General features: G+C 43.1%; 2 protein-coding genes across 2 annotated transcripts; both read left to right on the top strand.

Moving 5' to 3' along the window:
- The first annotated feature begins 173 nt into the window (after window positions 1–173).
- On the top strand, window positions 174–3,771 carry LOC141802706 (elongation factor 1-alpha). The gene is made up of 8 exons (XM_074686340.1): window positions 174–308; window positions 1,122–1,273; window positions 1,733–1,912; window positions 1,995–2,291; window positions 2,395–2,545; window positions 2,627–2,883; window positions 2,977–3,211; window positions 3,314–3,771. Exons 2-8 carry the CDS (start codon window positions 1,130–1,132, stop codon window positions 3,433–3,435), a joined length of 1,386 nt encoding a protein of 461 aa, XP_074542441.1. The 5' UTR covers window positions 174–308; window positions 1,122–1,129; the 3' UTR covers window positions 3,436–3,771.
- Window positions 3,772–3,926: 155 nt separating this feature from the next.
- LOC141802705 (elongation factor 1-alpha) lies at window positions 3,927–10,347 on the top strand. Its single transcript, XM_074686339.1, has 8 exons — window positions 3,927–4,073; window positions 5,038–5,190; window positions 5,940–6,119; window positions 6,215–6,511; window positions 6,670–6,820; window positions 7,833–8,089; window positions 8,771–9,005; window positions 9,973–10,347. Exons 2-8 carry the CDS (start codon window positions 5,047–5,049, stop codon window positions 10,095–10,097), a joined length of 1,389 nt encoding a protein of 462 aa, XP_074542440.1. The 5' UTR covers window positions 3,927–4,073; window positions 5,038–5,046; the 3' UTR covers window positions 10,098–10,347.
- Window positions 10,348–14,466: the final 4,119 nt, after the last annotated feature.

The raw sequence follows: 14,466 nt of genomic DNA, 5'->3' as shown, positions 1-14,466 counted from the left end.
TCAAAATTATTGATTTGAACGGTCTGTGTTTGGATATCGTATCATCAATCCTGGCTTCATGGTTTGAACCACAGATTGAACCAAAATCCTAGTAGTGAGACATCATGCATGTTTCAAGCGCTTCATCCGGTGGCGTGCTGACGTTTTTTGCAGGAATGTGTGTGATTTGCGGGGTCTGCACCGGGGAGGGCGACGGAAGTCAGGCCGCCTCCCATTTAGTATAAAACCTCCCCGTCCGCCCCGACTCTTCCTCTTTCTGTTACCTGGCTAGGGGCAGCAGCTTTGGCCGTGAAAACCCAGAAACACCGGTAAGTTATGCTTTGATTCATAAATGACAGCTAGGCTAGAGAAGAGGCTAGTAATTGATGTAGAAGCTAAAAAGTGTTTTAAAAAATGGAATCCTTGAATATTTGATATTTTAATAGTGAAAACTTTTCTGTTATGTAACTTAACACAAACCTGTGGATTTTTAGGAGATTTCAACTTCAGCTAGCTGTCACCGTCAATCTTCTCAATGATTGATGCTGCTCTCTTTTTTATGAGTTTATCGAGTTTGAGCGGTTAACATTTTTATTAGAGAGTTTCTAACAAAAGGGAGGAGAGAATGTGGGGGGAAAGGAACAAAGAGGATCTAGTAATGGAGAGAACCGAGGATGCTGAAACGGCATCACTGGTCTTCCTCTCACTGAAACAACTGCTCCTGTTTCCAGTTGGCATGTGTTAGGACTGTGGACAAAATAGCTTCGGAATATTTGGAAGTCTTTGTAACTTTATACGACGTGGCCCATTCAGTAACACGTGTCTCGCCTGGCCTGTGGCCGAGTGAGGCCTAGCAGCCACCGCCTGCTAACGGCTACCATGCTTCAAAGTTCAGTAATGATACGTTTTTAATATGGTTCGAAGTTATAAACTGATCCTTAGTGTGAGGTTGAACGTATAATGGCGAATCGAATGTCAAAAGTGTAAATGTAGGGTTTAATTTCGGGTATGACTGAGGCAACATGGTTTCGCTTACATCTCATATCTATTAAGCTAGTTGCTTTTTAATTATGTGCCAAAAGGATTACCCTGGTTGCATCCTTCGACAAAAGCTAACGGTTGTGACTTTTTTGTCGTCATAGAAACTAAAATGGGAAAGGAAAAGACCCACATCAACATCGTGGTCATTGGCCATGTCGACTCCGGCAAGTCCACCTCCACCGGTCATCTGATCTACAAATGCGGTGGAATCGACAAGAGAACCATCGAGAAGTTCGAGAAGGAAGCCGCTGAGGTAAGCATATGAATATTTTCTCGTCTTATCTGTAAGAACAGTTAGAACTAAGATGGCGGCGTCAGCATGCCTCTTCTGAGCCCTACTGTCCGGCAGCCGGGTGCGCGCACGTGGGGTGGGGCTTAGCGCCGAAAGCAGTGACGGTGACTGAGCGCTTATTTCAGCACAGGCCCGGAGCTGGAGTACAAAAGCAGAATATTATGTTCACGACATTTAACAAAAAATTATGTGTCAATTACAATTTGCCATTTGACAAAACAAAAGAATTCTATGTTTTTAAAAGTCATAAATTAAGTTGAAGCAAAATTACTTTGCTGGGTAACTCCTATACTCAAGTTTTGTGTTGAACATACAGAGGATTGCTGTTTAATTGATTAACTATTGATAAATACAGAATTTAAGTCACCAATCATCACAAATACTGTAACTGAAAAATAAATCAAATGTATTTCTTTTTAGATGGGCAAGGGCTCCTTCAAGTACGCCTGGGTGCTGGACAAACTGAAGGCCGAGCGTGAGCGTGGTATCACCATCGACATTGCTCTGTGGAAGTTTGAGACCAGCAAGTACTACGTGACCATCATCGATGCCCCTGGACACAGAGATTTCATCAAGAACATGATCACTGGTACCTCTCAGGTAAAGATGCACTAAAGTTCGTGACTCAAGACTTAAAATGCTCCTGTGCATGTTTGTTCTAATGTTGTCATTTACTCTTTAGGCTGACTGCGCCGTGCTGATTGTTGCTGCCGGTGTTGGTGAGTTTGAGGCCGGTATCTCCAAGAACGGTCAGACCCGTGAGCACGCCCTGCTGGCCTTCACCCTTGGTGTGAAGCAGCTCATCGTTGGAGTCAACAAGATGGACTCCACTGAGCCCCCTTACAGCCAGGCCCGTTTCGAGGAAATCCAAAAGGAAGTGAGCACTTACATCAAGAAGATCGGCTACAACCCCGCCACTGTTGCCTTCGTCCCCATCTCTGGATGGCATGGAGACAACATGCTGGAGGCCAGTGACAAGGTAAGAATAAAGTCTTGTGCCTCGAAGCTAAGGAAAAGGTTTTGACTTAAAAGAGCTTTCTAAATAAACTTGAACCCTCTCTGACTCTCTGACTTGTTTGTAGATGGGCTGGTTCAAGGGCTGGAAGATTGAGCGCAAGGAGGGTAACGCCAGCGGTACCACCCTGCTGGAGGCTCTTGATGCCATCCTGCCCCCCTCTCGTCCCACAGACAAGCCCCTGCGTCTGCCCCTGCAGGACGTCTACAAAATTGGCGGTAAGAATTAAATGTTGCATTTAACAGTACATGTCAGAATCTAAAATGGTGAATTTTAAGTAATAGAGCGTTTCCCTTAAGGTATTGGAACTGTCCCTGTCGGTCGTGTTGAGACTGGTGTCCTGAAGCCTGGTATGGTGGTCACCTTTGCTCCCCCTAACCTGACCACTGAGGTTAAGTCTGTGGAGATGCACCACGAGTCTCTGCCTGAGGCTGTGCCCGGTGACAACGTTGGTTTCAACATCAAGAATGTGTCCGTCAAGGAAATCCGTCGTGGATACGTTGCAGGTGACAGCAAGAACGACCCACCCAAGGGAGCCGATCACTTCAATGCCCAGGTTTGTTTTGAGATTTTAAAAAGTGTTAACACAAATGCTTCACTTCCAGGATGGGTTTGATTACTAGAGATTTAACTCTAAATTTTTCTGCAGGTCATCATCCTGAACCACCCCGGACAGATCAACGCAGGTTACGCACCTGTGCTGGATTGCCACACCGCTCACATTGCCTGCAAGTTCACTGAGCTCATCGAGAAGATCGACCGTCGTTCTGGCAAGAAGCTTGAGGACAACCCCAAGTTTGTCAAGTCTGGAGATGCTGCCATCGTCAAGATGATCCCACAGAAGCCCATGGTTGTGGAGCCATTCTCCAACTACCCTCCCCTTGGTATGTATCTGTAAACCTCCCATACCAACTTTAGCAGAGCTCTAATACAGTTAATCAGAAATACAAGCAAATGCCAACTGCTTACCTCTTGTTTCTTTTCAGGTCGTTTCGCTGTGCGTGACATGAGGCAGACCGTGGCTGTCGGTGTCATCAAGGCCGTCGAGACCAAGGAAGTGAGTGGAAAGACAACCAAGGCTGCAGAGAAGGCCCAGAAGAAGAAATGAATGATCGTGCAGGACATCCAGCAACGAGATGTGTGCCGGCAGCAGCGGGCCACACCTTCCCCTCTCTATTCCCCCCACCCTGGATCATCTACTCTGAGGCAGAGTTCTCTCCTCAAGGACTGGCTTATGCTGATAAAAACCCATCGCAAAAGTTTTCGCAGGAAAAAAGAACTTTTGTGGCCTTGTCACCTACCTGAATCAATGACATTGCTTCTCAGTTAAGTTTAAGTTGGAAATGGTTTAGAACAGTATCTTGATGTTAAAAATGCCACAAATTTAATTGGAAAGAAAGCTGCTGGTAACTAATAAAATAAATGTCTTTGAAAAAATTGAAAATAGCTTGTCTTTGTCCTTCAGTGCTACACTTGGTTTCTTTTTGGCTGTCACAGGCGAGCCTGTATATGCAGCTGTTTTTTGACCGTGCTATCTGTGTCCGGTGATGCACTTGTCATCCAATCGCCTCGATAGGAGTTTTACGCTCCCAGCCAATGGCACCCCGTATTTTAGTCTGACAGCAACAAGAGACCATGCACAGCCCTCCCTCTCCCCTGGTTCAGTATAAAAACTCTGTACAGATAACATTCTGTCCTTTTTTTCCTCCGTTCTTAATCAGGGGACGTCTTCATAGCTCGACACAGGTTGGTTAAATGTCATACTTATAAAACTTAATGTAAGCTTTCTAAAAATGCATGTAAACAGATGAGCTGAGTGTGTGGAGCACAAAATTTAAGCAGTGGAATTAAATGTCAGACATCTTGACTGACTATAACATGCTTAATACCTGAGCCAATAAATATTGTACTTGCTGAGAAAAAGGTAAACATGCTTGCTCACCTTATAAATGCTTAAATATCCAAGAAATTGTTCTGCATGGTAATTTAGGCGTTATGTGTAAAGCTGATAAAGAGGCTTCCTTCAAACAGCAAAAAGAAAACAGCAATTATGACTTCAGGCTCTGAGTTGCCAGATTTTTCTTTCTGCCAGTCATGGTAGTCCTTTCTTTCTACTTTCGTGAACGCGCTTCCTTCCACCCTAGTGCTGGCTGTACAGCGCCGAGTGCGCGCGCTTACATCAGATTTTAACATGGCGGCTGCCGGCGCAACATGGAGGACATGCAGCCGGCATCGAGCACATGGCGCGTGACTCACCAGTGTCTCCTCGCCGCGGGGGCGTGCACGAGATCTGGACAAAATGAGAGTGCAACAACCGTTTCTCGACTTATCTGTGCTCAAAAGTGATACAATTTGGATTGAAATGTTAATAAAGTGCACTTTAAAGCCACAGTTGACTGTTAAACTGGATACGATTAAACAGCTGCAGGCTAACGTTAGCTAACTTATGCCGCAGTTTTGACAGGGTGGAGATTTATCACGAGACATTTGACGTGTAAAGCTAATGTATGGACATATTTTTAATAACGGTTCAGTTACAATGTCTCTTTTTGGCTTTTCTGTGACACAGAAAGTACCAAAAAGTGTGACAGATTTTTATTACATCAGGTCACAACGGTCACTTGGCTCAACCGTTTATGAAACGAAGCTTTAATTTCACTATGACTTCTTCGAGTCGTGTAACCCCTTCCTAATGTTTTTTATTGTCCAGTAAATCAAAATGGGAAAGGAAAAAACCCATATCAACATTGTTGTCATTGGCCATGTCGACTCCGGCAAGTCCACCACCACCGGACACCTGATCTACAAGTGCGGAGGAATCGACAAAAGAACCATCGAGAAGTTCGAGAAGGAAGCCGCTGAGGTTTGTAACGGTTCCGTGGAAGTGATTCACAGTTACTGTGAGCTCATCAATGCAGAGGCAGTGTTTCAGCAATAGAAATGTGGGGAAACGGGTGTGGTGTCTGTAACTGCCCTGTGAAATAACTTGGTTTAAACTGCCACCTGCTGTTAAAAGATATGAACTGTCCTTCTCATGCTTACAAAAGCCCCTGACTCCAGTCACTTGACATTTGAACTCACATAAAAGCTTCGTAATAAAGTTACAGTTAAACAACTATTCAAAAAGAGGAACATCTGAAAGGGGGTGAAATATATTTAAATCCAAAAATTAACACATTTAAGAAAATGTTTAAGTTGGCATTGACTATTTGTTCACAAACTGACTGATTAAACATCACATGAACAAATGAAATTGTTAGCAATATTTTGCCCAAAGTAAATACCTATGTTAGAAAGTCTCAATGTAAAAAAAAAAGCTTTTTTTTTGCTTCTGCTCTGTGATTGTAACACCTTTTGAACTTTCCATTAAGTTTCCTAGAGGTGTTTAATATACAAACATATATCTATTTACTTTCTATCTACAGGGCGTCAGCTAATATTTAGGAAACAAAAGGCAGGCCTCAACCCTTTTTAAAATAAATCACTTAGATAATATATAAAGAGGGAATTGTTGTTTTTCCTGCAAAGGAAAGGGGTATTTAAAAATAATCTTTGGCTAATCAAATTGCGGTTTTCTAAGAAGCGCTAATCATGTTGTCTTGACCTCTTTAGATGGGCAAGGGCTCCTTCAAGTACGCCTGGGTGCTGGACAAACTGAAGGCAGAGCGTGAGCGTGGTATCACCATCGACATTGCTCTGTGGAAGTTTGAGACCAGCAAGTACTACGTGACCATCATTGATGCCCCTGGACACAGAGATTTCATCAAGAACATGATCACTGGTACCTCTCAGGTAGAGATGCACCTTTTGTCTGATTCCTTATAGATTTGTGACATCATAAGGGGGTCTAAAAATATGCATGGGACTTAAAAAATCTTTCTTTTAAGGCCGACTGTGCTGTGCTGATTGTTGCTGCTGGTGTTGGTGAGTTTGAGGCCGGTATCTCCAAGAACGGTCAGACCCGTGAGCACGCCCTGCTGGCCTACACTCTGGGTGTGAAGCAGCTCATCGTTGGAGTCAACAAGATGGACTCCACTGAGCCCCCTTACAGCCAGAAGCGTTTTGAGGAAATCACTAAGGAAGTGAGTGCCTACATCAAGAAGATCGGCTACAACCCCGCCACTGTTGCCTTCGTCCCCATCTCTGGATGGCATGGAGACAACATGCTGGAGGCTAGCGACAAGGTAACAGACTAATGACTTTTAAAGTTCTATCTTTTAAAAATTTTCAGAGATTTCTGTTCTGCACCATCTGATCAAATACTCATTCAAATAAAAAATCCTTACCCCTTGAGTCTTCATTTCCTGTCTCATTCCCGCTCCTTTCATGTCCTCCATTTTAGATGGCATGGTTCAAGGGCTGGAAGATTGAGCGCAAGGAAGGTGGTGCAAGTGGTACCACCCTGCTGGAGGCTCTTGACTCCATCATGCCTCCTTCCCGCCCCACTGACAAGCCCTTGCGTCTTCCCCTGCAGGACGTCTACAAGATCGGCGGTAAGGAGTGTCAGGTTTCAGCATGACAAACTCTGGATGAAGACAAGGATTTGAAATAACGAAACAAAAATATATATATATAATCTAGAATGGAGCTTTTGAATCAGTTTCTCTATCTGACAAGGAATATTAAAGCCTTAAGACTTACTTCAAAGTTTCAACAGAAAAAAATAAAGAAAAAAAACTTTTGAACCTAAAAATCAAGGAACTCATGACTCAGAAAACATCAACAAACAGAAATCAAGCCCGCCCTTAAAAAAGGTAAAATTCATGTACCTGATTAGAAAACTCAGAAATAGTCCGATTTAAGGCATGCATCAAAACCCCTCTCCTCCCTGTTATCATTAAACCTCTGTAGTCGAGGCTCTGACTCCATACTGAAGTTACAAATGCAAGCGTTAAAATTCTGTGACTATTGAAGTCAGATTATGACAGATGAATCTGGAAATGTCAGGTATTCAAAATCTGAAAAGGGTCAATTCAAGAAAAGAAACCACCCATGTTACATGCTTGTCAAGTTGTCCCAAAAATTCACTCACAAAGCTGAGTCACTCACCTGAAATTCTGCGGCAGCAACAGCACCAGCAGCCTCAAATGATATTGGAGAGCTTTTTTGTACGTGTAGCTCTGAGGACACAGCCCCTAAACTCTCTAACAGGAACTCAGACCGTTGGGGGTGGTTCTAGGTAGATTTGCATCTAGTTGAAAGAGGCCAATTACAACAGTGGAACTGAACGGACTGGAAAGTTTTGTGAGCACTGAAACCACTCCTGTTCATGCATCTGCCACGTTCCAGCAGAACTGGTTTTAACATGTTTGTGATATGACAAACATGTCACACATTTAACATAGCTTACATCTCACTGCCATGTGCCATCACATGGACGATCAAATCGTACAACAAAGTTAACAAGTCAAAAACTCATTCCCCCCAGAACCCCACTTTTAAGTCATTTATCTGTCATTTGCCCAAAAAAAGGTGAAATGGGAAATGGTTTCCTCTCTTTTTCAGGTATTGGAACTGTCCCTGTTGGGCGTGTTGAGACTGGTGTCCTGAAGCCCGGTATGGTGGTCACCTTTGCTCCCCCTAACCTGACCACTGAGGTTAAGTCTGTGGAGATGCACCACGAGGCCCTGACTGAGGCCCTGCCCGGTGACAACGTGGGCTTCAACATCAAGAACGTGTCCGTCAAGGAAATCCGCCGTGGAAATGTGGCCGGTGACAGCAAGAACGACCCTCCACTGGCTGCTGAAAACTTCACTGCCCAGGTGAGCCTGAGGGGAATAACAGGATGGCAGCACGCTCTCTCATCGATCAGCTCGCACCATCTGCGTGTTGAGTCTGGTTTATAGGGCGGCTAGACAGTTTGAGTCACAACCGAGGAGTTCCTGCACTTCTCACCCCCAAAATGATCCTCTCCTGGTTCACGTCAAACTTTAAACCTGTTGACTCCTGGTCTCGCTCCACTCATTATGTCACTCATTATGCTAAATACAGTCTGAAGACAAGGTTTGTTGATTGAAAAGCTACCAGATGTTTTAATGTAGCTTTAGCGCATGACTTTATGTTCTGCTAAATTTTCCTCATGTCAATTGATGAGTCTTTACTTGGGCATTCTGTGAAATTTTGGATGTCAGAAACATGGCAACAGCGAAGGAGGCTTCTAGAATGCTATATTATGCAATGTAGGGAGATCTTACAGAGACAGCAACTGCTATTAAGCCTTTCAGACACCAGCCTGAGATCATTTAATACTAAGAAAAAGCTACGACAAAGCTGACAAAGGGAAGATATCAAGCCGGAACAATTAGGATAATACCTTCTTCTTTATGTTATGAGGAAGCTTTAGGCTATGGTAACAGGGAGGCTGAATGATGAATGTTTTGAAACTCTGTGTGTTGGTTTTTAACAGCTCTCTTTATGTCTCCTCGTACCCTGTTCTTATGCAGGTTATCATCCTGAACCACCCCGGTCAGATCTCCCAGGGCTATGCCCCTGTGCTGGATTGCCACACTGCTCACATTGCCTGCAAGTTCAGCGAGCTCAAGGAGAAAATTGACCGCCGTTCCGGCAAGAAGCTTGAGGACAACCCCAAGGCTCTCAAGTCTGGAGATGCTGCCATCATCACCATGGTGCCTGGAAAACCCATGTGTGTTGAGAGCTTCTCCCAGTATCCTCCACTGGGTGAGTAAAAAGCTGTTTGCATGGGTAATAATAAAGGGACACAACATACAGGAATTAGGTTATTGTTTTTATTTTATTTAAAAACAAGAAAGAAACTCACTTAAGAAATGGAAGACAACGGAACCACTCAAGCCTTGACAAGTTAGGACGAATTGCAGTTCCTTGAGTGTCCACTTGAGGCTGGTTCTGGAAGTACTGTGCACCATATACAAACCTACTCAAAAAGCTGACCTTTGCATAAAAACAAAAAAACAAAACAAAACAAAACCTGGTTACTGACTGGTTTGAAATTTTTTTTAGGAAGAGCCAGCCCTTGTGCAAGCACCTGTGGCCTCTTTCCCACATGTCACTCTTTCCCTGTGCTTTATATGTTGTCCTCGCCTATCTAAATAAAGGTATTAAAGCAGAAAAGAAACATATAAAAAACACTTTTGGTTTGATTAGCCATTTTACAAGTCTAGGCTCCTGCATTGGAAAAGGGCTACACAGACCTATGGCACAAGCAACGCTGTTGATTTTATGCAGAAGCATAAACAAATCTTAATTGGGGAGGCGTAATGTCTCTTTCAACACCCCCACCGACTTTGGTTAAAAGTATTAATGATATTTTTCTTAATCTTGGTCATATGTTGTGTCTTAGCTTTAGCAGCTAAGCCATCAGTAACTCAGGGCTGCAGCTGCTGTTATAACCCATGCCATAACTCTGTAATGCTCTACTACCCGTATGTAAACAAACCCAGATGACATCTTGTAAAGTGGTTTGGGGGCATTGTGATATAGAAAAAGTTAATTTAACCTGTAATGGAATTGATTAATTACATAAGTGTTATGATCATAGACTGGTTTATTAAATATAATTTCAAGGACAAATAAAAAAAACAAATGGTGAGATGACATCAATCAAAATAGTATGCTTTAGTTTCATCTTTAAGCCTCTAACTAACTCTGGTTTATCTCATACTCCCAGGTCGCTTTGCTGTGCGTGACATGAGGCAGACAGTCGCTGTCGGTGTCATCAAGCAGGTTGAGAAAAAGGCCGCAAGTGGCGGAAAGGTCACCAAGTCTGCACAGAAGGCCGACAAGAAGAAATGAATCGTCATGCAGGATGTCAAACACGAAGTCGTGCCTCAGCAGCAGCAGGTTGTCCCTTCCCTTCTTCTTCCCCGCCACCCAGCGCCGTCTTCTCTGAAGCAGAGCTCTCTACTCAAGGACTGGCTTATGCTGATTAAAACCCATCGGAAGAGTTTCCGCAGGAAAGGAAGGCTCGTGCCTTGTAGGGGAAACTGATCATAATTAACTTCAAAACAATACAATAAAAATCTTAAACATTGCCAAATGACAATGTCTTCTTTGTGATTCATTGCTCAGCAAATTCACTGAACTCTAATCTGAAAACACACACAAGGTTGTTGTAAACATGGAAGGACACAGGGCAGAGTTGAAGAGATCAGGCTTGGATCAGCTCTTAACCACAGATCTGATCTAACTTTTTGAGTCCTCACTAGACAGATACCAGGATCAGATCAGTGCATCCTTAGATTAGACCAGAAAACTGAGAGGCTGGTTTACAAATGGGTCACAAATGGGTAACAAAGACCTGACAGAAAAAAGAATAACATTTGATCCCACAAATATTATAGAATAGAATAGAATTTATTGTCATTGTAACAAGTACAACAAAACTGAAGTCACAGCAGCAATCAAGAAAAACAAAAGTAAGAAAGTGTATAGAAATTTCAAAAAGGTCCATATAAAAATAGATGATGACAGCTTGTCCATCATTGTCCAGTCAGCCAGCCTCCACCTCCACAGGGTCCAGGACTGAGCTCCTTCAGCAGTCTGTTCAGTCTCTGTCTCCTGGATCCTGTCTGCTCACAGCAGGTGAAGTTCTTCCAATGTGGCGTTGGTGTCTGATGTTAGCTCTGTTAGCCATGTCTGTGAATAGCATGACGCTACTCTGCCCTCTGGTATTCCCTCTGTACCTGGGTTAGCACAGCTAGCTTGACCATCCTATTGGAGACAGATCTTACGTTCCCAATAACGATGGATGGAAGGACAGGTCCATGTCGTCACTTCTCCTCACCTTGTGGGGAAACATTGGGCCTTACACCAGTTAGAATTGACATGCTACAGGCTGCTAACAGATAAGTTCACATGTAAACAATGCAACCATGGTTAAATGTAGGATCTCCAGACAAACACAGGAGCAAAAATAAAAAATATCACTGAAGTCACAAAAAAAGTTGATGTCCATGACCAACAATGAACCATACAAAGTAATGATCCACTCCAAATACACAGATCACAAAAAAGAGATGAAAAAATTACAAGAAACGGACAAAGAAGAGAGAGCTGCTGCAACAAGACTAAGACTAATACTTTTGTTCTGACTGGTGAACTGACCCTTCAGAAATAAAAGCAGAGTCCAAAAAGCAGCTGTATTTGGCCCAAATTTTTGGAAAAGTTTTACCTCTCATCTCTCTCTGAGCTCTTTTAAAAGATAATAATTTAATAATCATTCATTCACTTATCATTCATTCATACCTTCAAACCAATTACGTAAATTTCTGTAGTAAAATAATTAACTGAAAAAAGTTGTGTTCACTGTGGCATGCCAGAGACACAGAACATGTCATTAAATATAAAACATACCAATGTGGTAAAATCAATGTCATTAAAAATGAAGCAAAAATAAGACAGCCCTCCTGCTCATACACTAAAGCATTGTGTTACGTTATCGCAGACTGTTTGTGAAGTAAAGTGATGGAAGTAGGGAGGAAGGAAAGTTTGAAGCGATTACTTATTCACAGTTTCGTACATTTGCACTAGCCTACTTTTTTTAACTGTAGAGAGTGTACCATTTACATTGACCTGTCCAAACCTGTCAGTCAAGAGGAAGTAAGACCATTTGATAATGTCAGGATGTGAATTTGCAATCTGGTAATGTTCCTCCCATTCTTTCAAATGTAGATCAGCAGCTGTGTCCTGACCTGAAGAACTGGCTCTCCTTTGCTGGACCATACACTTGAGGAGGGGGTTGTTATAGTTTCACTTGCAGTCCTGATTAGCTGGTTTCCACCAACAGTTTCACTCAAAAATAACCACTCCTTATTGCAAATTCTATCTGATTTATAAGCTAAGTTTACAACCCTTCAGTTCCAAATTTCAACACTTTTTCAACTAGGTCCAAATCAGTTGATAGCTGATCTAAAACATTTTATGACTTCACTTGAGACCAAGCCGAGACTTGCCTTGGATCTTTGTCCAGTTGGAAGATCTAATAGCACCAAAGCTTCAGCTTCCTCACAGAGAACATGAAATTTTCTCACAGAATTTCCTGAAAAGTAACTGAATCCATCTTTCCCTCCTCGTGTGAGACGTTTCCAGTGCCAGAAGAAGCAAAGCAGCTGCAGAGCATCACACGGAGGCACCGCCATGCTTCACTGTAGACAGGGCATCCTTATAAACTACTTTATTCTTCTTCTTTTAACTTCGAACTTACAAACTATGCTTCCAGCTGTGTTCAGGGTCATTTTTTTTTCATTATTTTAGATTTAGTATTTTCTGTGAAAGGAAATGATCTTGTCTGTTAACATTCCAGACAGGTCTCTTGTCTCAGCCGTATTTCCAACATGCAGTCAAACATGACTTATTTCATTGTAACTTTAATGCCACGGCCACACCAGATGCGAATTTGCGAATTTAAATGCGCGTCACACCTGTAACGCGCCGTGTGATAGCCGAGTCTGGATGCTGGACTATTTTGACAAGCTGAGGGACTGACGCGCGTCACTGTGCAGGCAGAGTAGAGAGCCCGCTCATTTAAAGACAGAAAGCCCAAACGAGCATCTAAAAAACAATGAGCTGTGGTTTCAGAAGCACGACAGGAGAGTGTGTGAAAGCCTTGGAGATCACAATCAAGGCCTGCTGCCTCTCCCTGGTAATCCACCTCCACTGGCCCTGCCTGGCTGTTCCCTGCGACCTCATCCTCGACCCCCTGACCCATGTTCCCGGAGGTCTCCCTAGGGATAATGAAGGGGTCCGGTCTCTGTAGAGTACACACTTCGTATTGTACAACTCTGAAATAATGACACACCGCACAGATTATTTCCTCCATCTTCCGGCAGGGTTGGAGTCGGAGCAGGTGGTGGTTCCCCCCCAGCGTCATCAAATCAATGACGTTGTGGGGGAATATCATTACTGATTGGCTGCCGCAGCACAGCCTCACAAATTCATGTCGAAAGTTCATTATTTTCAACTCAAGCGTAGAGAAGTCTGACGCCCCAAACGCGTCTTTGCATTGAATTTGTATGTAATCTCGATGCAAATTTGCACCTGGTGTGGCCGTACCAAAAGGGTTTATTATGTGTGTAGATTATGATCTTTTAAAAGACAAAAACTGTAAAGCTCTTTGATAGACTTTTATGACACCCTCAAGGTATCAAATAAACACGACATGTTGTTCTTTCTATTGGCATGTGATGACTTCAATGAATGAAATGGCAGAACTGGCCCGTTGATATGACATTTATCTTGTAAACCTGTGGTTGGTTTCCTTTTTCCTCCTAAGAAAAGACATGACATCTGCCAAACATGGGGCAGAAAGGAGCTGTCGGTGCCACAAAGTCAGTTAAAAAGAAGGCAACGACCAGGGTTGCTAGCTGCCGCCCTGTTTGCTATGACTGCCTTTTGCAGCAGCTCTCTCTTCTTTGTCCGTTTCTTGTAATATTTTCATCTCTTTTTCATAATCTTTGTATTTGGAGTGGATCATTACTTTGTATGGTTCATTTGTTGGTCATGGACAACCAAACTTTTTGTGGCTTCAGCGATATTTTTACTACTTTTTCTCCTGTGTTTGTCTGGAGATCTTACGAGTAACCATGGTTGCACTGTTTACATGTGAACTCAGCTGTTAGCAGCCTGTAGCGTGTCAATGCTAACTGGTGTAAGGCTTGATGTCTTCCCACAAGGTGAGGAGAAGGAGGTGAGGACGACGCACTGGTACTGAGGTGTGAGGTAAGAAGTTACGACATCGACCTGTCCTTCCATCCATCGTTATTGGAAACCTAAGATCTATCTCCAATAAGATGGACGAGCTAGCCGTGCTAACCCAGCAACAGAGGGAATACCAGAGGGCAGAGTAGCATCATGCTATTCACAGACATGGCTAACGGAGCTAACATCAGACACCAACACCACATTGGAAGAACTTCACCTGCTGTGAGTAGACAGGATCCAGGAGACAGAGACTGAACAGACTGCTGAAGAAGCTCAGTCCTGGACCCTGTGGAGGTGGAGGCTGGCTGAACTGGACAATGATGGACAAGCTGTCAACATCTATTTTCATGTGGACCTTTTTGTACTTTCTATACACTTTCTTACTTTTGTTTTTCTTGATTGCTGCTGTGACTTCAATTTTGTTGTACTTGTTACAATGACAATAAAGTTCTATTCTATTCTA

Source organism: Halichoeres trimaculatus, unplaced genomic scaffold (genome assembly GCF_033239565.1).
Source record: "Halichoeres trimaculatus isolate MK-OKI-2021-1 unplaced genomic scaffold, fHalTri1.1 fHalTri1_scaffold_14, whole genome shotgun sequence".
NCBI classification, from domain to species: domain Eukaryota; kingdom Metazoa; phylum Chordata; class Actinopteri; order Labriformes; family Labridae; genus Halichoeres; species Halichoeres trimaculatus.
The sequence above is the reverse complement of the archived record's forward strand: the minus strand, read 5'-3'. Positions and strand labels throughout refer to the sequence as shown.

Coding starts and splice junctions, on each gene's coding strand:
- LOC141802706 (XM_074686340.1), top strand. CDS start 1,130: ATGGGAAAGGAAAAGACCCACATCAACATCGTGGTCATTGGCCATGTC. Junction 2,292..2,394: donor TGCTGGAGGCCAGTGACAAG/GTAAGAATAAAG, acceptor ACTTGTTTGTAG/ATGGGCTGGTTCAAGGGCTG. Junction 2,884..2,976: donor CCGATCACTTCAATGCCCAG/GTTTGTTTTGAG, acceptor ATTTTTCTGCAG/GTCATCATCCTGAACCACCC.
- LOC141802705 (XM_074686339.1), top strand. CDS start 5,047: ATGGGAAAGGAAAAAACCCATATCAACATTGTTGTCATTGGCCATGTC. Junction 6,512..6,669: donor TGCTGGAGGCTAGCGACAAG/GTAACAGACTAA, acceptor CCTCCATTTTAG/ATGGCATGGTTCAAGGGCTG. Junction 6,821..7,832: donor GGACGTCTACAAGATCGGCG/GTAAGGAGTGTC, acceptor TCTCTTTTTCAG/GTATTGGAACTGTCCCTGTT.